Raw genomic sequence first — 24,786 nt, 5'->3', positions numbered from 1 at the left:
TCATATATTTTAGATTCATTGCACACTAACTGAAATATTTCAGGTCTTTTATTGTCTTAATACGGATGATTTTGGCATACAGCTCGTGAAAACCCAAAATTCCTATCTCACAAAATTAGCATATTTCATCCGACCAATAAAAGAAAAGTGTTTTTAATACAAAAAACGTCAACCTTCAAATAATCATGTACAGTTATGCACTCAATACTTGGTCGGGAATCCTTTGGCAAAAATGACTGCTTCAATGCGGCGTGGCATGGAGGCAATCAGCCTGTGGCACTGCTGAGGTCTTATGGAGGCCCAGGATGCTTCGATAGCGGCCTTTAGCTCATCCAGAGTGTTGGGTCTTGAGTCTTTCAACGTTCTCTTCACAATATCCCACAGATTCTCTATGGGGTTCAGGTCAGGAGAGTTGGCAGGCCAATTGAGCAAAGTGATACCATGGTCAGTAAACCATTTACCAGTGGTTTTGGCACTGTGAGTAGGTGCCAGGTCGTGCTGAAAAATGAAATCTTCATCTCCATAAAGCTTTTCAGCAGATGGAAGCATGAAGTGCTCCAAAATCTCCTGATAGCTAGCTGCATTAACCCTGCCCTTAATAAAACACAGTGGACCAACACCAGCAGCTGACAAGGCACCCCAGAGCATCACTGACTGTGGGTACTTGACACTGGACTTCTGGCATTTTGGCATTTCCTTCTCCCCAGTCTTCCTCCAGACTCTGGCACCTTGATTTCCGAATGACATGCAGAATTTGCTTTCATCCGAAAAAAGTACTTTGGACCACTGAGCAACAGTCCAGTGCTGCTTCTCTGTAGCCCAGGTCTGGGGAATGCGGCACCTGTAGCCCATTTCCTGCACACTCCTGTGCACGGTGGCTCTGGATGTTTCTACTCCAGACTCAGTCCACTGCTTCCGCAGGTCCCCCAAGGTCTGGAATCGGCCCTTCTCCACAATCTTCCTCAGAGTCCAGTCACCTTTTGTCGTTGTGCAGCGTTTTCTGCCACACTTTTTCCTTCCCACAGACTTCCCACTGAGGTGCCTTGATACAGCACTCTGGGAACAGCCTATTCGTTCAGAAATGTCTTTCTGTGTCTTACCCTCTTGCTTGAGGGTGTCAATAGTGGCCTTCTGGACAGCAGTCAGGTCGTCAGTCTTACCCATGATTGGGGTTTTGAGTGATGAACCAGGCTGGAGTTTTAAAGGCCTCAGGAATCTTTTGCAGGTGTTTAGAGTTAACTCGTTGATTCAGATGATTAGGTTCATAGCTCGTTTAGAGACCCTTTTAATGATATGCTAATTTTGTGAGATAGGAATTTTGGGTTTTCATGAGCTGTATGCCAAAATCATCCGTATTAAGACAATAGAAGACCTGAAATATTTCAGTTAGTGTGCAATGAATCTAAAATATATGAATGTTAAATTTTCATCATGACATTATGGAAAATAATGAACTTTATCACAATATGCTAATATTTTGAGAAGGACCTGTACAGTCCAAAAACATGACTGTTAAGTTAATTTGTCTCTTTCAATTGCCCTTAGGTGTGAATGGGTGTGTGTGTGGTTGTACGAACTGTTTGTCGTTCGTTGTTTGTACGAACTGTTTGTCGTTCGTTGTTTGTACGAACTGTTTGTCGTTCGTTGTTTGTACGAACTGTTTGTCGTTCGTTGTTTGTACGAACTGTTTGTCGTTCGTTGTTTGTACGAACTGTTTGTCGTTCGTTGTTTGTACGAACTGTTTGTCGTTCGTTGTTTGTACGAACTGTTTGTCGTTCGTTTTTTGTACGAACTGTTTGTCGTTCGTTGTTTGTACGAACTGTTTGTCGTTCGTTGTTTGTACGAACTGTTTGTCCTGTGTGTCTCTGTGTTGGATGCTGGAGTTAGGCACCAGCTCTCCTGTGACCCTGTATGGAAGAGGCGGGTATAGAAAATGGATGGATGGGTCTTAAGTTTCCAGGGTTCCTATGCAGTTGTGAGGTGTATGGAATTGACTTGTATCCCTTTCTAGTTTTAGAAAAGTAAGGAAAAAAAGAAAACTGGAAGTAAAAATGTGTTTCCATACTTTCGTCCTTATTCTTTTTTCTGCAAGACGTAAATCAGATTTTCAAAACAAATGTAACAATTTTCACATTAATTTAAATTTAAATGAAAATGCTGTATCTTTCGTTTGCCTGCCAGAATGCACCTTTATCGTTACAGCTATCAGTATTTTGGTTTCTGACCTGCTTTTTTGACCTCTCGACAATTTTAAAACAGAGATTGATGACCTGTCAGCTGTTGCTCTTAACCTGGATCTGGGTGTAGATGCTAAACAAAGCTTTGAACCTGCTTTAAATGTTTTGTTTAATTTTAACTAAATAAAGGTAGCAAATTTCACAAAATTTGTTTTCCAGAACCTGTATTCAGAGCACCTACACCTAATTTGACAAATCGGATAGATCTAGGTTAGTTAAACTACCAAACTGTTCACTAAAATGTTTCTTAATCACACTGTGAAATTAGAAGCTAAGTTCAGCCTGGCGGAATCTCATGGCTTCTTGTCCCATGTAAATGTTTTGTACTCCAGGAAGGTGAGTCAAGAGAAAACCCTGCTATTAAATGTATGATCAAAGGCAAATAAAACCTAAGGCCTATTTTAGGCCAAATGTTTTAAATTTGCACATCCAAAATTTGGTAGTGAAATGTTGCTTTCAGTCGTTTCAGAATTCAGTAATAAATGTTGATTCTAAAGGATTTTGGGTTTTGTTTTCTTTATTGCTATATTTTCTTTAATGGATACAATCAAGGGCCAGTAAGAGACTGTTTAAGGGCCATCTCTGATCCTTAGGCCTGCCCAGGTTTCACATTCACAATTTACAGCTGCTAACAGAGACATATTTGTTTTAGGAAACTCTTCTAAAATTAACAGCGCCCAAAGTCTTTTAAATCACATTGTTTTAAGCAGGTTGATTGGTCTGATGATTTTTGTTTTAAACATCTGTTAGTGGAAAACATTGAGTGGTCAGTGCGACTGGAAAAGCCCTACAACAGTTAATACATTTACCATTTACATATTTTTGGCGATTAGCATTTTCTTTGTGGTCTGACCTGCTGATTCCAGTTTTATCCAATTCCAACTTTCTTTCTGAAGATTGTAAAACAAACTGTGGTGTACAGACTTTATATTAAGTAAATGAAATGACTTTAAAATAAAAATGGGCTACATGGTTCTTCTTACATATAGTAGTTTAGAATCCAACTGACAATAAATGAATTCCTAGGTTATCCTCAATTTATGTCCCGAACCTTTATTGGGCTTTCTTTAAACTCTAAAAAAGTGCATCTGAGTAAGGAACAGATGCTATTTGTTGGTGTCTTTAAGAATAGAGATGGAATTTTGATATAGATGCACTTAATTAGGGTAAAAAAATCGGACACTTCATCGTTTAACCTGCTGATCACTAGTGAGAGCTGATAGAGCTGAATGCCTGGTGAACAAACAGGTTGAAGGTGTCTGAAGAAATATAGAAGTATTGATGCATGTGTAGAAGGAAGCCTGCAGGGGGCCACACAAATATATTCAGTTCCCATCTGATGAGCAGCTTGTCATAAGTCTGAGTCCCTGGTTCTTGCCAAGCCTTGGTCCTGATACGAACATGATAAGAACAAAGGTTCTGAAAAGATTCCCTTCTCGTTCATTGGAACTCCTGCCTGCCACCTCCATAACCCCACACATATAAAACACACGCACGCACGCACACATTTTACTTTAACTCCCCATTTAATTTGCTTTTTGGCCTAAGAGCACTTCTACTCTGTCCCATAGAGATCCAGGTGGTAATTTATTTCTCTTTTTTTCCTCCCCCTACAATGTTACAAAAAAATGAAAAAACAATTCCTGCGAAAATGGCAGAAAAAGATGTGTGTGTTCATCCCTGTTGCAGCCAACAGCTACGGGACAGATGATGTGGCCATCTTGAGATCGTTTGTCATTTGTCGGGCAGAGTTGACCTTGCAACGGCTGCCGACCGTTGCGCTGATATCATCTTTTATGGTGAGAAAAAAATAACAAATAGATACAGAATAATGGAAGAAGCCAGATAGAAAGAGAGAGGCGGCTGTTGTTTTCTGTAATAAAGACAGCATTTATGCCTTCCCTTTGCACTGCCAGTTAAAAGAGAAACAAAAATGGAAATCCATTACGGAACGCTTCTTAAAAGTGTGACCAATCCTTGTTCAGTCAATTAAAGTCTGGAGACAGAGAATATGATGTTTGTCTGTTTAGCCTTCAATGCATACAGATCAGTTTGGATTTGATGATGAAAAGACACTTTTCCCTCAGTCGTAGATAGTGAAAAAGAAAAAAAAAAAAAACAGGGAGATGGAGGGATGGAGGGGCAGTGCAGCCAAGCTCTGCTTATCTCTTTTCTTCTCCTTTGCTTTCCTACTCCCCCCATATACAAAAGCATTAATGTGCACAGCTATGTGCTTTGCCATTGTTCTGTGTTTAAATGCTTGAAAAGGGACGTTGTTTGTGTAACTGGCAGAGTTAGCGGTGTGCGGCTGGGTCCAAATGCCTGTACTTAAAAGTTGCAGAAAAAACAGAGAAAAATACGACGCATTAAAAGGGGCAATAGAGAGGCAGTTAACAAGAGTGGTTACCCCAGAATGAGCGGGGATGAGGTTTCACATTAAAAAAAGATTTATCTTAAACTATGGTACTAATCCCTTCAGTTTTAATCCCCCCTCCCCACTCCCTGGACCATCCCCTTACAACATCATTTTTATTCCTATGAAAAAAAAAAAGAAGCTGAGTCTGCTTTGCGTCTTGATTTTTAGAAGGATTCCTGGCAAGTGAATCACATAGCTCGAAGGACTAGTCTTTCTAAAAGTAAGGATTATTAGAAGTAGAGATGGGCAATGATCGTATGGCTTGTTGATTTTGTGATAGGAATTATTTATCTTGCATTGGCTCCAGGTCAGTTCACCCTCTCACTTGTTCATAGCTTCATTTCATACTTGGATGCTGTCATACACATTGTGGCATCATCTCATACAAGTTATTTTTATTACAGCTAAATATTGTTTGAAAACTTTGTATTGCTCTCTGTTCTCTACATGGATCAAAACAACACCTTTTGCTAATCTATAAAATAGAAGAGGTCTAAATGACCAGTGTCATGCTGTGACAATAATCAGAAGTCTAATTTATGATGTTTATAAACCCCGAAAATCTGGCAGTATGATTACTAAGGTTACCTTTCCAATTGTCCCACTGCTGGTAGCATGAGATCATCAATAAATGCTTATGTTTCAAAATATGATTGAATGCAATTAGGGTGTATGGTGTAACATTAAAACCTGCACTACTCAATGTAACTGTTAGAGTGAAGGATGGTTTGATCTGTTTTATTTTAGAGCCCCTGTCACACTGCTGAGTATCTGCCTTTTGTTTCAATAGTTTTATTGAAAAAAATTACACTCAAGAATGGCTTTACAATGCTAATACTGTAGCATTCACTATTTCATCACCACATAAATCAGGGTTTCACAGACTTTTGGATGTCAACACGTTTTATCGCAGTCCGATATTATAATTATAATTTAGCTGATATGCTAGATACTTTAAAATGAAACAGATGGCATGGCCATCTCTGATCTATCTATCTATCTATCTATCTATCTATCTATCTATCTATCTATCTATCTATCTATCTATCTATCTATCTATCTATCTATCTATCTATCTATCTATCTATCTATCTATCTATCTATCTATCTATCTATCTATCTATCTATCTATCTATCTATCTATCTATCTATCTATCTATCTATCTATCTATCTATCTATCTATCTATCTATCTATCTATCTATCTATCTATCTATCTATCTATCTATCTATCTATCTATCTATCTATCTATCTATCTATCTATCTATCTATCTATCTATCTATCTATCTATCTATCTATCTATCTATCTATCTATCTATCTATCTATCTATCTATCTATCTATCTATCTATCTATCTATCTATCTATCTATCTATCTATCTATCTATCTATCTATCTATCTATCTATCTATCTGGAGTTCTTTAAAAGTGGCACATATTTCATGACAAAACTGGGCATTGTGTTGGAAACAAGCCCCCATATTTCCTATTTTCTCGCATATAGACCCATAAAACATGAGTTTTTAATATGCATAAATATCAAGATAGGAAACAGTGTGACAGCAACTATAAAAACAGTAGTTGTCTGCAGTTACAGATTTACATACATGACTGTGAACAGTTTTAAGAAACTTTTCCTGTCAATAAAACCACAAATTAGAATGAAAATGTAACCAATTATTGCCCATTCCTAATTAAAAGGATAACCAAGTGACAGGGATACAGCGGATATCAGAGAGGATGCACTGAAAGAGACAGAGAAGTGCACAGAGTATCTGCTGCGACCTATTTGACGTTTGTCGTGCCGGGTGGCAGCAGCGGTGGTGATAGGTGGCGGAGGGGTGTTGTCATGCTCTCTGTCACACTCGGCTGTGTCATACAAGCTGGATGGATGCCTCTGTCCACTGCAAGCTGCTTGAATGGGGAAGCATATGGGTGTACGAGAGCCTCGGCCCACCTCATGAATATTTGATTCATATTTCCTGTGTGTATGGGTGAGAAAACTAGAGAGAGAGAGAGAGAGAGAGAAAAGGAGAGAGAAAACAGAGGAACGAAAGAAAGAAAGAAAAAAACGAAGGATATTTCGTTCTATTTCTCACTTGTCATTTCAGAAAAAGCTTACAAGGCTTACTTTGTGGCATTCTAATCATAATTGCCAATCCTGAATACAAATCTCTCAGCGCTAAACATGCCGAGTGAAACTAAAATGACAAAATGAAGCTCATATAACAGTGTAATCAAAGTTACATTCAGGAGAAAAAGGATAAGCAGGGGGAAAAAAGAAGAGAGTTCTTCCCTAACCGGAGCAGGAGATGAGGATCAGGGGCCAGTTATTAGCTCGACCAGGAACAAAGAGCCCCAGTGTTGCGGGGCGGCTTATGGCTCAGACAGTTACTGTACCTTTCAAAACTAATATGTAACCATATCTGTTTTAAAAGGACGATTCATATTACTGTGAATTCATGGGAAAAGTTCCCATCTCTGTGACCCAGGAAACTCAAATCCCACTTGTAATAACCCTCCAGACACACACATCTTCAACACACAGACACATTCACTCAACTGCAGGACTGGCCTTTAGGAGAAAGTATCCCATTTAAAAAGATAGGCACATTGAATTTTTGTTATGATGTCAAATATCCTCAGCTTTTTTGACAGAACAATGAAGCTGATTGTGCTTTAATGCTACTGAGGCGAATGGAAAAGGTCAGTGCGGGCGTGGCTGGGCAGACAAGGACGGCACTGACTGAAAATTGGGTTATATGTGATCAACTAAGTTATTAATCAGATTAAAATGGATTCCCTCTGCCTGCTGTTTAACTAGGCAAGAGGGAGGGAGGAAAAAAAGGAAAGAAATAAAGACGGAGCAAAGAGGGACAGAGATGCAGAACAAATAGGCCAGTGTTTACACATTCAAAAGCAAAGAAACCCATTGTGTTAGGAGCTGCTCACAGATGAGTTCTGATAAGGGCCGGTTCTTCGGAACATCCAGTTGCATGTAACCCGACTGTCTAAAAGCATGTGCCCTTGCCACAGATGCCCCCTCGTCTCATCCAGGTAACCTCTCTAATCCTGATTAAATCACTGTAATTAGAATAAGCAGCGTTCCTCCACCCCCATATTTCCCTAATAAAACAATGCAGCCGTTTAAATCCAGTCGGTGGGATTTGCAACGCAACAATGCAGTTTATATCCATCTCTGCTGAGGAATTAAGTGTATTTTCTAACTGCTAATGTTGTAATGTTGCGAGGTGATTTGTTTCGACGCTCGCTATTCTTATTCTCCCTGCGGTTTGTGCTCGGTCCCCCCCTCCTCCCTTGCTAACTTTATTTATTTGCCTCCTATTTATTTGCTTCTCTGTGCTTTTTGATGTTTAAATCAAACAAGTTTTTTTGGGGGTTTTTTTAGCGAGTGGTAGGATCATTCTTTGCGTTGGGGAAATAACGCAACTTATTTGTCCTTAATTGCCACAGAGCTTTTCAAATACAGCAACTTGCTGCCTGTGCGTCTCTACCTGTGTATATTTTTTTTGTTTTTATTAGTATCGCAGCATGCCTCCATTGATGTGGAATCGCAGAGGAAATAAAAGTTGACATAGTTTCTTCTTTTTCATAATTTTCTAACTTATCCCTCCCCACAACCCCTTGTTTTCCTCGTGCTCTGCCTTGCTCTCTGTTGTTTTTTTATATATCAGTATTTTTCCTTGAAGTTTCTGCTGCATTGTCTCATTATGTGTCGACTTGCTTTGTAAGTGTAGTTATTATGCCTGTCTGTCTTTTTCTGGCAGTGCTGTTTTCTTTTACTTTCTCTCTCTCTCTCTCTCTCTCTTTCACGCACACACACACACACACGCGCACACACACACACACACACACACACACACACACACACACACACACACAATCTCTGTGCTGTCTCTCTGTTTCTTCCTCGGAGGATGAGGAGCTTTATGAGTACAACTCCTCTGAGGCATCCTCTTCACATCTCCAGGGCGCCTAGGGAAGTGAACGTTGCATTCTTAAGAGGAGCAACTCAAACCGAACAAAGTCTACAGGAGTCAAGGAAGAAAAGAAACAAACAGCAAACTAACGAGATGGGAAGCAGAGATCATGTCAAATATATCGGGTTAGAAGGCCAATTTATAACCCATTGTTTAATGTTTTCCAATATCAAATACTGTGCAAACCCGCTGTTGGTGGAACAATATATAGACATAAAAGCACTTTATTTGCACAAATATATACACTATGCTTTCTGTGACTGTTCTCACGCTAGATTTTCCCCATCCTGTCTCTGAAACACTGAATAGAATAATTGTCATGCAACTTTGCAATCGTCCACCATTCGTCTCTACTTTCTTATCAAGTGCAACTTGATCCTGCCTCTCATTCACTGCACTGAAACACGATGTGACCAATATTATTGGTGGTATTATAAAGAATGGCTGAGAAAAACCAAGAAAGGAAGAATGTGATGCCTATTCTGATATAAGCTTTCAGCAGCCCATTGATATATGGGAATTAGTAATGGAGAAATATTTTTAGAGACTGAGAGCAAGAGCAAGCAACAGGTTTACAGCTTGACAGTAGCTATTACACTTGACTGCTCTGAACACTACACTATTTGCTCTTTTGGGTGACAAGGTGATAATGCACCTCTGTACAAGTTAAACTGGTAATATCATTGCACTTGGGAAATAGCACCTTGCCTTCACCAGCCGTCAGAACTGTCACTCTGGCACGCAGAGGCGCACAATAAGAGCCTGGGGAAGCGCATCACCAACAGTAGTCTTCCTCTCAGTAAAATACAGACAGACAGACAGGCCTCCAGATGGCTTAATCACTGGAGGAGCCCATGGCCTCGAGCAACAAGCAAAGAAAGAAAGACTTGAGAGTGAGAAAAACATAAAAAGGATGGATCCTGGAGTGTGGGAAAGTGAAATGCAGGAATTTGAAGGAAAAAAAAAACAAGTACCGACCAGTGAACTTGTATTGGTCCAAACAGAGAAACATCAGGGATTTGAAAAGCCACTCAGATGTTGGTACAACTCTGGTTTGAGTTTTAATCAAATTAGAGTGTTTACAAAAAAAACAGCTGATTTAACCTTGACTAAACCATTTAAACGTTTGATACGGTAAGAAAACACAAGAGTTGAAACATGAGCTTTGACAATGAAATTAAGAAGCCCAAGGACACATTTTTAAAGAATTACCTTTTGTTTTCTTTGGAATTCATAACTGTAGTATAGTTTTACCTTTGGGATTCCCTTGCCTGTTTAGTAGTAAGATCTAACGCATGTGTTTAAATGGACAATGTTCGTTGAAAGGTCATACGTATATTGAGACAGGTAATATCTGCAGTCAAATCATTTAATCACGGCCTAATCAAAAACAAGAATAATCTAAACATGTTGCGTTGAAGAATAGTACAAATATGTTTCTTTCTATAGAGAACAGATGCATAGACTTACATGTAGCAGTGAATTAAATGCTGCACCTAATACTCATACCCAACAAATGCTTGTACCCTGTTTGGTTAATTTTGATGTTATTTTTTTTTCAATGCAACCAGTAGGAAAAAGAAGTTAAAGGGTGTCAACAAGTCTAGGACAAGACCAGTCCAAATCAACAATACAATTTTGTCTATTTTCTGCTCCCATTTAATCTTGCTCATGCTCATCCCAACAGTCAATAGGTACATTTAGAGTTAGCAAGTAACTTAACACATTTTTTCAATGTGGGAGGAAATCGTACATATAAACTTCAGCTTTACATGCGAACTCCAGTGTGTATTTGAAAAACTTGTACCTGGTGATGAACGATTGCAAAAGGTAAGAGAAACAGGCAATTTCATCAAAGAAGATTACAAAATTAATTTAATATGCATGCTTTGGAGGTGTAGAGGAAGGTGCTGCTGTCAGAAATGTAAAAAGTTATACAATTTGGAACCTTTCATAATCGATGACACTTGATAAGATCCAGCAAAATGTTTCAGGACACTGATATAGTTTATTAATAAAGACTGAGCATTAAAAATGCTCAAGTATTTTTTTTATACATATCTGAATGAATAAAGCATAAAATAGCTGTGCATTTTTTTCACTTACACAAACAAAACACAGCAATTATGAGGAGATCTATAGAGTATATAGTGAGAGGACTTGGGAACTAGGAGTGATGGGTATAATTGAATACATCCAGCATTTCCCTCACTTCTTTCTTTTGCCTACTCCTCTAATTCTAAGAGGTACTCAGCTATGAGCTCTGCCATTTTCTCCTTTAAAATCATCCACACATGCTCTCTACCTTGTCAGTCTCAACCTTCCAAAGTCCTCCGCCGCATTTAATATATTAAGTGAACAAGGGGGTTGAGGTAACGTGAGTAATACAACGTAAGGAGCAATGTTCGCAAGCAGACGTGGCGTGTACAGCACTGTTTGAATAATGTAATACTTCATGTTTGATAATGCATGGCTATAGATAGGTCTGCACTGCAACCAAGTATTGATTGTGTTAAGCACACCTAGAGTACAGCAAATGGTGGGGGTATATATCAATCTTTACCATGTACTGTACTTGAATAACCAGATACCTTGTCTGATTACTGAAACCTCAGGGCCACTGATGCTGCTAATGACGTTTATTGACAAACCAAATTTTCAAGGGTAGTTTGCTGAAGTGTGGTTTAATACAAAAGACAAATGAATGTATCTTTGTGTAAATCCGCACTATATCTGTTAAGAGTCAAAGTGCAGGCAGATTCATGTGTATTGTACCCCTTTTTGTCACCTCCGGGCATACTAATGAAGAAGCGGTCACTCCAGGCGTGCGATGTGTGCCCTACAAGAGTTCACGCAGATTCAGGGGAGAATTTCGATATTAATGATTTATGCCATATTTGCATACAAACCTAATGCAAACCCACTCAAGATAATCACATTTTGCCAGGTCTGAATTGAGTTTTACAGACGTCTGCGCTACCCCCACCTTTTTTCCACCCACCATGTAACACTGGAGTGTGTGTCTCTTTTTGTTCAAGCTACGGGTGACCCCCAACACAAGGGGTTTACAAGTGGACACATAAAGAAGGACTGTAATAGTGCATTTTACTGAGACAAGTGTGCCTATTATTTCACTTGCAGCCACACAACAGTAGCATATGAACCAGGACTGGCAGAAGCAGGCATGATAATAGCACACACCGACAGTGGTGTAAACGAGGCTGGTAAAAATTTTATTTTGTCCTGAAAACACAATATTCGCACTCTTCCCTTATGGTTTCGTTTCAGCATATTTTACATATTTGAATTATCAGTGTTTTTTTTTTGTTTTACAAAATATATATGAATTAAACATATATTATTGTTTGACAATGATATCAACTAAATTTAGCTAATATTTGAAGCAGATGTTTCCTGAGCACATCAGCAAGTTGAACTTTTGCAGTTTTTATCAGTTAAACAAAAGCAGAGGTCTTGCATGTTAGGAAATTAGCTAGACAAGAAGAAACCCAGTGGCCTCCTTATACTGCTTAGACTGGAAAAGCAGAGAGCAACTTACAAAGTCAAAGATCTAACTTTGACAATGACAGTTTTAAACCTTTTTTGCTAAATTAGTGAAAACCCTTTTTAATCAGTAATGATTCCTTATGTACCATATAAAAGCTGATTAAGGATTTGAAAAATGACCAAAGCCGAAAACTGTAACCCTGAAGTCATGAACCAAGCAGTGTTCCACACCTAATGTCGGAATTCTAATGTTAAGTGATTCTTTTCCCCTTCAACTAGCCATCTGCTTCCTGTTTACGTCTGTAAAAAGCATAAGATACCGAACCCGACTTATGCCTTTCTTTTCAAAATTATATCTGATTATTGTTACATAACGTTTATGCAATTGGTAAAGCAACCTGAAACAAGCCTGTTTTATTAGGTTTACATTTTAGCACTATTTAAAAAAATATTTTACTCATGTTTTTTGTAGTGTCTCAATGTGATCATTAGTGAAGTACCATACCATACCAACTTTATTTATAAAGCGCTTTATACACCGACACGACCAAAGTGCTGTACACAATCATAAAAACAATGCAAAATGGAAAAAGATTGAATATGAAATACATATTAATATACAGACACAATAAAACAAGTAAAAACATCTCAGATTTTGCCAAACGCCAAAGAAAAAAGATAGGTCTTAAGGAGTGACTTAAAAACAGTGAGTGAAGAGGCCTCTCTTATGCCCAAAGGAAGATCATTCCAAAGCTTGGGAGCTGCCACAGAAAAAGCACGGTCCCCTCTGAGCTTGCATTTTGTTTTTGGCACCTTCAGGAACAACTGATCAGCTGACCTGAGGGAACGTGACGGTGTGTAAGAATGTAACAGCTCAGACAGATAGGGAGGGGCCAGGCCATTAAGAGCTTTAAAAACAAATAAAAGGATTTTAAAATGAATCCTAAAATGTACTGGCAGCCAATGTAAGGAAGCTAAAATAGGGGAGATATGATAAAATTTCCGGGTGCCTGTTAAAAGATGAGCAGCGGCATTTTGTACCCTCTGGAGCTGGGAAACATATAAATCACTGACTCCTATATAAAGTGCATTGCAGTGATCCAGCCTTGTGGTCACAAATGCATGGACTATTGTTTCAAAATGCAGTCTGGAAAGGATATGTTTTACTTTGGCTAGCTGCCTTAAGTGGAAAAAACTGGATTTTACAACAGCTCTAATATGTGCTTCCAACTTAAGACCAGCATCCATCTTGACCCCGAAATTTGTGATAACCGGCTTGACATACTGGGCCAGAGAGCAAAGATTAGTCAGGGAATGTGTTGTCGATCTGCCAAAAATCACTACCTCTGTCTTATCTTTATTTAGTTTCAAGAAATTTAGGGCCACCCAGGCCTTCAAATCATCCAGACATAATTGCAGAGACCGAAGAGAGGTGGAGTCTGCATTTTTTAATGGTAAGTATATCTGTGTGTCATCTGCATAACAATGAAAAGCAATCCCATATTTTCTAAAAATAGAGCAGAGAGGGAGGAGGTACAACAAAAAAAGAAGAAGGCCTAGAACTGAGAAGTATAAAGATTGCCAAAAAATTCAAAGTCAAATATGTCTACTTGCAAAAGGAGCTACCTTCTTCTTTCTTATGGATTAAAACATGTGTGAAGTTTAGGACATTATGATACAAACCCTTTCTCCCTTTTGAAATATGCTTTATAGTCACAATTTTTCTAATTATTATGCCTGTAAATACAGACTTTGCTTTCTAGTTGCAGCCTTTTCGGTTCATTTGTTTTCTACATAAAGAAAAATTTAAATGATTTTATTAAACCAATGAGATTATTATTGTTATGATATTAAAGCTCACCACCAGCACTTAATTTTTCTTTCTTGTTATAGAGACACTCTGCAGCTAGAAACCACTGTAAAAAAAATAGATGGGGGGGCGGATAGAAGACTTTTTTCTTCAGTCTCAAGGATCAGCTATAACCTTAGCAGAATCATGAAAGTTGACAGTTCATTTTTCACAGGGTCATAGATCGACGAATCTTATAAAGTAATGGGCTTTTGGGAGCCAGCTTTATGAGGGCTAAGATGGTTAAGAGACATGTGGATGAGATGGCACAGGGAACTGAGGTCCTGCTCTGACTCATCCAGGGTTATTCCCCCCATGCTGAGGAGCAGGAAGGAGGAACTGCACTCTCTGTAATATAAATGTGTAATAAAGATTAATCTGTTGCTAGTCGCCAGGCTGATAGCTTCGAAACTTGCTTAAAGTAAGGCTAAAATCACTTCAGACTCAATCTTGGGATACTTAGTGAGTGTTTGGGACTCCTTTGTGGGTGTCAAGCAAAAAACTAAATGTTTATGTGTTTGTGTGCTTTCAGTTTATATGTGTGCATTGGTGGTGCAATTTAATCTACCTTATAAATTGTATTTTATGCAAGTGAAGGATATTTTTTGTAATGTCTGTAAACCTGTGTTAGTGCTTTCCAGCATTAACTATACCATGAGGTGTCACACATGCTCACCGGTTCCGTCAGACCTCTTCATGCCAGCCGTGATTGCACCGGCACTTCCACCTCCCAGGCCATTGAATGTAGGCGTGGTGTCATTTTTGTAGGCTCTGAGAACTGACAGCATGGTCATTTGCTGCTCTAGGTGGGTCTGCTGATCAGCCTTCAAAAGTCCTGATGCGCCTTCAGGATACAGGAGGCCCAGGCCCTGCTGCCACTGCTTGTCCAGTGCCAAGGTTTGTTTCTGGGTTTGGGGAACCATAGGAAGTGGCTTCATGGTGGTGGAGGATGCTGATAAACAAACACTGCTCCTTAGAGTAAGAGAGGAGTCATCTTGCAGCTCTTTAACGTGAACCAGGCCATTGTCAGAAGCTGGACTGTCTTCTTCCTCTCTCTCCAAGTCCATTTGTTCCTCATCATCTCTTTCCTCCTCTTCTTCAGCCACTCTACCATCATCTTCCTCTTCCTCAGAATTATTTTGTAGTTGTTGTCTTTTGGGTGTGTTTGAAGGGGTCTCACATGTGCTGTGCTCCCCAGCTTTTATGACTTCTTCATCGGATCCGATGCGGTCATACTCAGTATCTCCACATGAACCCCTCTCACCAATTTGGTCCTCCACAGCTGACGGTGTTCCTCCAATGACCTGATTATGCAGTTCCAGTCCCTGCTCTGCTATATAACCTTGAAGGCCTGGATTGACTCTTGGAGATCCATCATATAGGCCTCCAAACCTCCTGAAGAAATCACTCTGGAAGGGGTTGTATGGTTGGTCGATGTGGTTGTTCCAAACTCCCTGGATTTTTTCACCATCTCTGTCTCCTTCTCTGTCTAGAGCCAAAGCAGAGATCTTTATATTGGAAGAATGAATGGTAGAATTGGTAGAAACACCCTCTTGTTGAATTTCCTTGCCTGTATCAGATCGCTGCATTTGGGTCTTACCCAGATGGTTAGCCTGAAGGTGTAGAGCCATGAGCTCCAAAGAGGAAGTAGAAAATGAGCAGAAGAGGCAGCCATGCCAAGCCACATTATCATGAACAGTGATTGAGGAGCCAGGCAGAGATCCGGGTCCAGACTCAGGCCGTACTGACACAGACAGATCAAGAGGTTCATATTGGGACCCAGGTTTTCCAGGCTCCGAATGCTTATTGGGTTCTGGTTTATCGTCTTTCTCCTGTTCACTTGAGACTACTCGTTTGGCTTTGGGTTCACCATTATCATGGTAGCGCTGGGCCGGCAGTTGGATAGGGTTCTGGTTGTCAGTAACATCTTTTTTCATAGAGCTGAGGACAAAATTGTCCATGAAAGCTTGGAGAGAACCTTGAAAGTGGACTCCGTTCCCTATCATACTTTGGTAAGCCCTGCTTAGATCGGAGAAGCTAGCGGCACTATCAGTTACTGAAATAATGGGGGATTGGTCATCAGCGATCTTTAGGTTGTCAGCTGAAGTGACCGAATCAAATCGTCGATCCCCACGATCGCGATCTCGGTCATGCGCAGAAATTATTCCAGCTGATGCCCACTGATGTGGCAGCAGTGAACCAGCCCTAAAGTCCAGATTGGCTGGCATGCCCTTGAAAACATTACGGAGGACATCTGGTCGGGCAAAGATGCCACTACCTGGTTTTACAGGATCTTCTTTATGATCTGAAGATGTGTTGTGGCCAGAGGATGAGCCTGTGTTGGAACCATTTTGACGTTCACGATGGTGGCGCTCTAGGTGGTACTTCAAACTTGCAGACTGGGTGCCAGCATAGTCACAATGGGGGCATCGGTAGGGTTTCTCTCCTGAGAAGCCAAGAAAAAGACAGAGAGAAAGAGAAAGAAGGAGATTAGGAAAACAGTGAATAATTAACCTGCTTATTACATTAACTCCATATCAAAATCTATTTATTGGAGCAGGGAAAGTGGACCCTAGGGTCATGTAACCTCCCTCAACAAAGAAAATTAGGTCAAATGAGCTCACCAAAAAGATATGCATTTGATTAACCACTAAAATAAATGATATTAGTTTGCATTAATCATGTTAGTGTTAAGTACCTGAAAAAAAGATGGCTTTAGAAAAAAGAGCAAGGAACAGTTAAAGAAAAACAAATGCTACAGCTTTGACCAAAATGAAGCTACAACTATGATAATGAACCAGAGTAAGCTCTCAATAAACAACTCCATGTCCTTTCCAATCTCTGGCCCACTGCCACTTGATGCCTATATATGTATGTGTTAATGTGCTTGCATTAGGAGAGGAGTAGGCCAGTAAACATGGGCTGATCTAGCTTCACCGAGTTAGCCATCACTCATTTCAACATCATCAAAGCATTAAACATTTCAGCTTATGGTGCTTTTAGTCAACTGCCAGAGATAATATTTTCAACTGAAAACAAAACTGCCTCAATGTTATCTGTTGTTTTAAGGGTGTGACCAGATCTGTATTTATAAGAGTGATTGGAGTAGGGTCATTGTTCTTGTTCTCTGGCTTTATTTTCTCTCAGGCGTGTGTCTTAACAGTGAGAGTGACATTTCTTGGACATTTCCCGTTTGCAGCTTCTCTTGAGGGGGAAAAGAAGATCCCCCTTAGAGTAAAACAACCCCAGCCACACTGCAGTGAATCGAGTCAGAATACAAACTAGGCTAAACTGCTACATAAAAGTAATAAAAGGGCAAGGGAAATTTGTGGACACCACATGCGTACCACATGTCTGTTTGGAGCCCAGTGATAAAGAACAATATGATTCACTGCAGAGGATACAAATGAAAGTGATTTATTTTACAGTAGAAGACGAGGGAATCGGTTCTGTAACATCTACATGTGTTTATTTATGCTTCACATCCATATTCATGTATATTCCTGATGATGGTTTAACACCAGCATTATTCCGCCTGAAGGAGATCTTCCATAGGAATGATACTTATGTTGAAATAGAACACATCCTGCTAGCAATTATAATAGGCTTTGCGTCTGAGCCAGATTTGGATTCATTAAACAATGAACAAAGAGGGAAAAAATGCTAAGCTTGATTTTTTTTTTCCTAAAACACATACATATAAAAAGTTGCCAGAGTGGAATTTCTGTAAGAGGGATAACAATAACTGTGTGTAAAGGCATGCGAACTGGTGGAGAAATAAATAAAAGGTAATAGGATGGTTTTAGTATTTTGTATACACATTCTTTATATATATTTCGAGTATATGCCAATAAAATATTTAGATTATACACACGGAAAACATTTCATAGAGGTGAAAAAAAGCATTGTTACGCAAGGCTGGTTTGAATGATTTAAGTCGGGCTGTGTAGTAAATCATGGATATAATTAGCAAATGGCATACTGCTCAAGTAATTTATCATTATTTAGAGGGCACCATTCCAGAAAAAGACTCTGTGATCTGCAGACCTACTGCAGAGTTCTCAAATAAAGGGCCACAAACACCAACTCAATAGAATATTGATATGGGAGAGAAAAGAATGGGGGACTATACAAAAGAAAATTGAAGGTGGAAATGCTGAGGAGTGTAGAGAGATAGAATAAGAGGAAAAGCAAAGAAAAGAGAACGGGAGCATGGAGAGAGACAGATAACCCTGACTGGAGAAAGAAAGACAATGATTTGATATCTTTTCTCTTACACAAGAGTGTCTGTGAAGCATAGAGTATATTTAAAATAAACCATACGAGATGAGCTTTTAACCCAATAAGTGCTTCTCCTGTGAGCTGCTGAACAGAGGCTCAGTGCTGATTTAATAAGGAAACATCCCTGATGCAAATGATCATTCTCAATTCCTCTAACTGGACAAAATGATATTCTACGAGCCAAATTAGACAGAAATTAGACTGATAAGATTTTTTTTTCCATCCTCTGTTTTTTCTTCCCTAATAAGACACTGTTAATGTTTAAGGGAAAAATAAAGATTTATATGCACAAACAACATACAGTGGCTCTCAAATGTGTACACATCCCTGTTAAAATACACCATGAAAACACTATTTTCCCTTTAATGAGCCTTTTTTTAGCTTTTACCTTCATTTGGCACAATTCAACAAAAAAAAGCAAATCTGTTAAAGTAAAAAAAAAAAAAAAAAAAAATACATATATATATATATATATATATATATATATATATATATATATATATATAAGAAAGCCCCAATGACCTGGTTGCAAAAGTGTTTGCAACCTTGAGACTAATACTTTTAGTTATGCCCTTTCTCATCCAGTTTCAACATTTATTCTTCTTGGGTACAGACCTAACTTCAGTTATAATAAATTGGATTTACCTGAAACATAGTCTAGCTGTCTTAGTTTAATCTTTGCGGGAAAGTTAAAAATGATCTGATTGTACAAAGGTACATATCAGAAGAGGTGTAAAAAAATCCAAAACATTATATAAATCATGGTAGTGTAAAGGCAGTCATCAATAATTGGAGAAACTCTGGAACAACAGTGACACTAATAAAAAGATAGGATGCAAACCTAGCAGAAAGGCTGCCCAGAGTCTGACTGTAACACTGAATGAGCTGCAGGAATTTCCGTTTAGTATTGGTCATGTTCTACATGTTACGATAGTCTCTTTTGTTCTCTATATGTGTGTACTTTATGAAGTAAATTTGAAAGTCAGAAGCCTTTTCTTCCAAAGAAAACATGAAGACCTTAGGAAAACATCCCAAAACCTTGAGCATTCTCCATCTGTTTAGACCAAGGAGGAAGACTGCAACACAGAAGCCTTTTTCCTTCTAAGAAAACACCCAGACTTAGCCTAAATGTTCCCCAAATCTTGTGGCAGAATGCCTTATGATCTGAGAAAACTAAAATTTAATGTTGGGCCGCAATTCCAAAACCTGTTTTTGGCAGGTGAATATCTACAGATCAGGATGGATTTTAATAAACATTCAATAAAATGGCTTCATTAGAAGAAAATTTAAGTTTTGGAATGGTCCAGCTACAGTTTACAAGTAAAACTGACAGATAACCTGTTGGGTCATCTGTGGATAAGATATCTCTTCACAATGTGATACATATGGAGAGCCTTTGTGGGTAAACTAGGCAAGTTTTGCCAAGTCCAAATGTGTTATGCTAACAGACTCCTACCAAAGAAGACTAAATGCTGAAATTTAATAATAATGTGGCTAAGAATGTATTAGTTTAGGTAGTTTTTTAAAAATCTTTTCAAATGTATTCCTATAACAGAGGTGTTTAACAGGCGTGTGTACACTTTTTACATTCACTCCATCTGAAGTGAGAAGGACAAACATTCTAGATTTTACATATGACCCCGTCCTTCTGATGTTTACAGGGCAAGGCAAGCTGAAAGCAAAAACAAATGTTCAGAGTGATCCGTTTATGTCAGTTTTCTTTTAAAATTAAGCGTATAAATATCTGGAGCAAGTGAAACAGATGACTTGTGCATTTCTGCACCTCCTTGTGTTTATGCACGTGTCTATGCACCATTTGCAATGTGTGTGAACACATGTTTATGCGTGCATGTCGGCCGTGTGCATCTCAGTGTGTGTGTGCGTGCGTGTGTGTATGTTTGTGTCTTGGAGAGCCATTTGGACTGGCTAAGACATCTGCTCCATCATACGTCAGGGGCCTGGTGTGACATCTGGGGAATATACTGTATCCTGCCTTGCAACATTACACACAATTTACTGCTAAAGGTCATTATGTACCCGTTAATCCACTTTTAATTGATATCAGCCAAACAGCACAACTTCCCAGGCACATGACAGATCATTGCTGCATCAAAACCAGGAAACTGCTGTACAATACTTAAAAATAGATTGGTAAACTTTTTACTACTGTTCGTTATTAGCCTGATGGACTGTTATTGCAAATATAACATCTAGGACTGAGGCCTCCATGTGTGTGTCGTGTGTTCTATGGCTACGCTACGTAGTAGAGTAGTAGAGCACATGTGGTGGCCCACGTATAAAACATTTTTTAGCTGTTACTTGAACACTTATAGTTAAACCTTCCTCTGACTGCAGAATGAAGCTCTAGGTTGCAAGCAGAGGTTTTAAATGGTTTTGAATGTTTCCAGAAACACAGAGATAAACACTCTAAAAATGTAGAGACTAGCTGTTACTGGTATCAAGCTTTTAAAAAAGTAATGCTGTTAAAACTGTAAAAAACTCACCCACAGCTGACCACAGTTTTAATAGTTTTGTTCAGCTAGATGTAGCATAGAGTACTGCCCCTTCATCACAGGCTTCTGTGCACTTCTGTGCATTGAAAAAAAATTTACATTCCGTGCAATTAACATAAATGTAAGGCACAGCTAAGATTATTAGACCTGTTATAATAAATGTATTATTTTTTTAGCAGTGGGAATATTTTTTACTTTTCTTTTAAAAAACGACATAACATTTTTATTTTTTTTAGTTTCTGTGTAAATACCAAAACACTGTATAACCATGGTATTTTTCCTGAAAGTTGTTGTATCATAAGAATATCCTACCTGCCCATGTGTACAACAGACATGGAAATTATAGTGGCATAACTAACAGGACATCCTGCTAAAAGATTTTACGTTTTGTTAGAATGATGGAAAAAAAAGAGTTTCGTGTGTTGGGGAAAAGGAGGAAGAAAAAATGCTTTTTAAAAATATTTCTGATAAAGGAAACCCAAGCAACAAAAAAGAAACATATCACCCTTATTTTTAGCGTTTTAGTGCTCTTCCTTGATTATGAAAAGGTATGAAAGTCTAAAAGTAAAATGAACAAAATAGCGTGACTGTCGTCAGATATCTGGTGTCTTTGTTTTATGGGATGGTTAATGGTTTTTCAAGTGAGGCTCTATTTAAAGGTTATCTGATGTGATGCAGAGAACTTCTTCATTTGGTGAATATCCATATTATTTGGCCCAAGAGGCTGAAGCTGACATGGGTCAAAACTAAAGAGGACTTTCACAGCTTTAATGTCTTTAAATATCTTCAGGTCTTCAAAATGTCAGTGGTTTATGCAAACGCTATTTTATGTCTTTATAACTTTTAAAAACATTAGCTTGGACAAAGGGAAATAAGTTCAAACCGGCTGATGAACTAGGAGCCAAGCCAAAGCAGACTTCTACCATTTCAAATCTCCCAGTCTTGGAAGTCATGGTTCATCTCACATTATGCAACCTCTATATTTATTCTAAAACCTTCATAGCAAGCTGTGCCACAATGTATGATGTAAGGCTCAATAACTGGGCTGCATGATTTCTTACTGCAGATTCAAGCTCACGACTGAAGATGTTAAAAATAAAAATAAATCCTATTATATTGCTTTGTTCTTTGGCTTGATTTGCTTAGCATGTCGTGTTTTGCAGTACATGTTTAACATAAAACAGTCATGTTGAAAGACTGTCAACCACCAAAGTCTACCATGTAAATTACTGTAGAGTTCTATATATATGACCCAAGAGTCAGAGTATGATAAAATAGTTTTGTACTTCAGGTAAGCTACTAACTACTCATAATCTCTCAACAGGGCCCTTCCTGAAAAGATCCAATCTTTAAAGTCTATTCATTATAGAGCTGCTGTTGTTCTTTCTGTCCTGGTCTTTACTTCAGGCAGATAGTAAGCATACTTTACAGCCTTCATGTTTTTCCTGTTTTATTTTGCTGATCACTGGCTCACCACAATGTTGCTGATATTTGAATAACGTTCCAACAGAAACTGAGTTTGTTGAATATGGCGCTGATTAAGTTTTTTAAATCAGTTCATTTAATGGTTATTGTTAAACTAAATGTAATAATATTATCAACTTTGTCTTTTAGTAGTTAAGGGTAATCTGGCACTGTTTCTAATACTGCCATGACTTACTGTTCAATTATTAAAGAGTGAAAATCTAACCATAAAGGGAGCTATATGCACAAGGGAACTTTGGATATTAAGTGTGCTCTACAGGGCGATATTAAATCTTGCACTGTTAGTGTATTAAGGACACTAAAGAGATTAGAAAAGGATAAAAAAGGTAAATGCACTGAAAAAAAACTGTTTCAGGAAAGAAATAATCAAAGGAAAAAGAGACAGGAGGAGAGGGAGGGAGCCCGAAGGAGTGAGAGGAATAGAGACAGAGATCACAGGTCCCACTTGATTCATCCTGATTACAAGGTTAGGTTAAGGTTAAGTGACACGGGCAAGTCATGCTTCTTCTCTCCCTCTGTCTCCATTTCTTTCATTCCCCCTCTGCTCATTTAAAGCAAGCGGGGACTCTTATTGGCTATGTGCTTCGGCCTGAAGTTATATGAAGCTATTGTCAGGAGCACGTTCTGTTTTTAGTTTTTTTTTTCTTTACACACAGCTGCTTACTGCTAAATAGTGCCTTGTCCAGAAGGGGACAATCTGGGCCTCTAATTGCTGTCACTGAAGCCTAGATTCATTATGTGACTTTCCCATTAAAATGTGAGCATTAATTTGTATAATGAAATATCACCCTCTGCAGTGTGTTCATTAGCTCTGGCCCCACACTGTAGTGCCACAGTCGCACAATGTTAGCTACCTAGAAAACTGTGGTTAATTTTGCTAATGGATATTTTCCCACTCAATGTTCAAGAGGAAATTAATACTGTAACATTAGCTCTTTAACTTTTTGAGGAATTTAAATTCACTTCATTCCTTTCAAGACGGTGTTAGTCGCTCATTAATCTCTGCATTGCACTGCACAATGCTGCCTCGGCCAGCTCGGTAAGCAACTCTATTGTGTCAGTCACTTTGCATTAGACTAACGAGACCTCGGCTGTCATCTGCAAATTTTCTCGCATTGTCACCGGAGCACAGAGTAGATTTTCAGCCGCTGCAGAAGTCATCTTGTGGTGATAATGGAGCTGCTCCGATTAGCGTATAGGAATGATTTAAAGGCCATATATTGGGAATGCATGAAGCATTTCTTTTTTCCTCCTTGTGTGTAGAAGAGGCACCGTTAAAGCTGTGCCTAAACAGGCTCATATCCAAGGATACATTCCTTTTCAAAAGACAACATCCTCACTAAACTTTCTAAGTTTTGTACCAGGTGCTCCAGATGAGGACATTTCTGTTGTTTCACTATACAAATTAGATTGGCCTAGCAGTACATTTTGCAATATGTTTTGCAAAGCACCAGACTAAGGTGGAGTTCTGCACTTCCTTCATGATAAAATATGGCCCTCAGGGGTATCCTTACTGCAGCATACTACTCAAAGCACACATAACTCAGCTCTCTAACCTAAGAGATATCAAATGCCTCCCAAAGTCATCAACAGCAACTGTAGTGTTTCTGGGATAGCACAGACTGGTTGTGCTATTTAACTTCAAAAATCTAATTTGGAAAGTGTTATGGGTGTGTTAGCATGTTACTGATTGAAGATTGTCCTCTAGCCTCAGATCAATATGTGCTTTTATTGAGAAAAGGAAAAGGGGCGCTCAATATCATTTCAGCACTCAAAGAGCCAAAGAGGAAATAAAAGCGAGTAAGAGAAGAGGTTTTTTTTAACTGCTAAGGAGAATCCATAATTAAGTTTGGTTTCAGCTTGGTTTAACTTTTTAACCTAAAATCTCCACTTCCATTTAATAATAATAAGTTTACAAACCATTTTTGGCATTCCAGATTTTTGTGAAATTAAGAAATGAGACAATGAGTATTTGTTCCACTGCTAATGTGATATGTGTATATTTTGCAAAGTTCAACTTAGGATAAACAGAATCAAAAAGTGTAGACATCCTTAAACTTTGTAAAAGCATTCCTTGCTTTAATTTTAGCATTCAGTCTTATTGGCTTCATACATGTGGATTATAGCACAGGCTGGTCATCCTGAAATGAAGTTGAGCTTTCTGTGTGGGATTTTCCTGACATTTGTTTGCTCGCATCCTTTAGCTAAAACCATAGTTTACAGAGTAATTACAGAAGATAAAAAAGGATCTCATGGTGCCAAGGTATTAACCTGGAGAAGGTTGAAAAGAAACAATTCACAACATTATTTATATACAGAGAAGGCAGTCATCAATAACTGAAAATATGGCACAATAGTAGCATCAAAAAAACAGGTCGTCAAGCTGCAAGAACTTGAACAGTCTCCTGCATTCTCCATCTGTATGTCCTAACAAAACACCAGGACCTAGCTTTAATCTGCCAAACCTTGTGGGAGAATGCGTGGTTGCTCAATGAAA

General features: G+C 38.7%; 1 protein-coding gene across 5 annotated transcripts in view; it reads right to left on the bottom strand.

Annotated features, from left to right (window-relative positions):
* Positions 1 to 24,786, bottom strand: part of znf536 (zinc finger protein 536) — a 247,619-nt gene that overhangs the window by 38,588 nt on the left and 184,245 nt on the right. For all 5 annotated transcript variants that reach the window (XM_047362958.1, XM_047362959.1, XM_047362957.1 and 2 more), the window contains one exon: positions 14,687 to 16,456. In XM_047362958.1, the coding sequence (XP_047218914.1) occupies positions 14,687 to 16,456 (1,770 nt within the window). The remainder of the gene's footprint in view (positions 1 to 14,686; positions 16,457 to 24,786) is intronic.

Source organism: Girardinichthys multiradiatus, chromosome 4 (genome assembly GCF_021462225.1).
Source record: "Girardinichthys multiradiatus isolate DD_20200921_A chromosome 4, DD_fGirMul_XY1, whole genome shotgun sequence".
NCBI classification, from domain to species: Eukaryota; Metazoa; Chordata; class Actinopteri; order Cyprinodontiformes; family Goodeidae; genus Girardinichthys; species Girardinichthys multiradiatus.
Note: the sequence above shows the minus strand (reverse complement) of the source record. Positions and strands in the feature narration are given on the sequence as shown.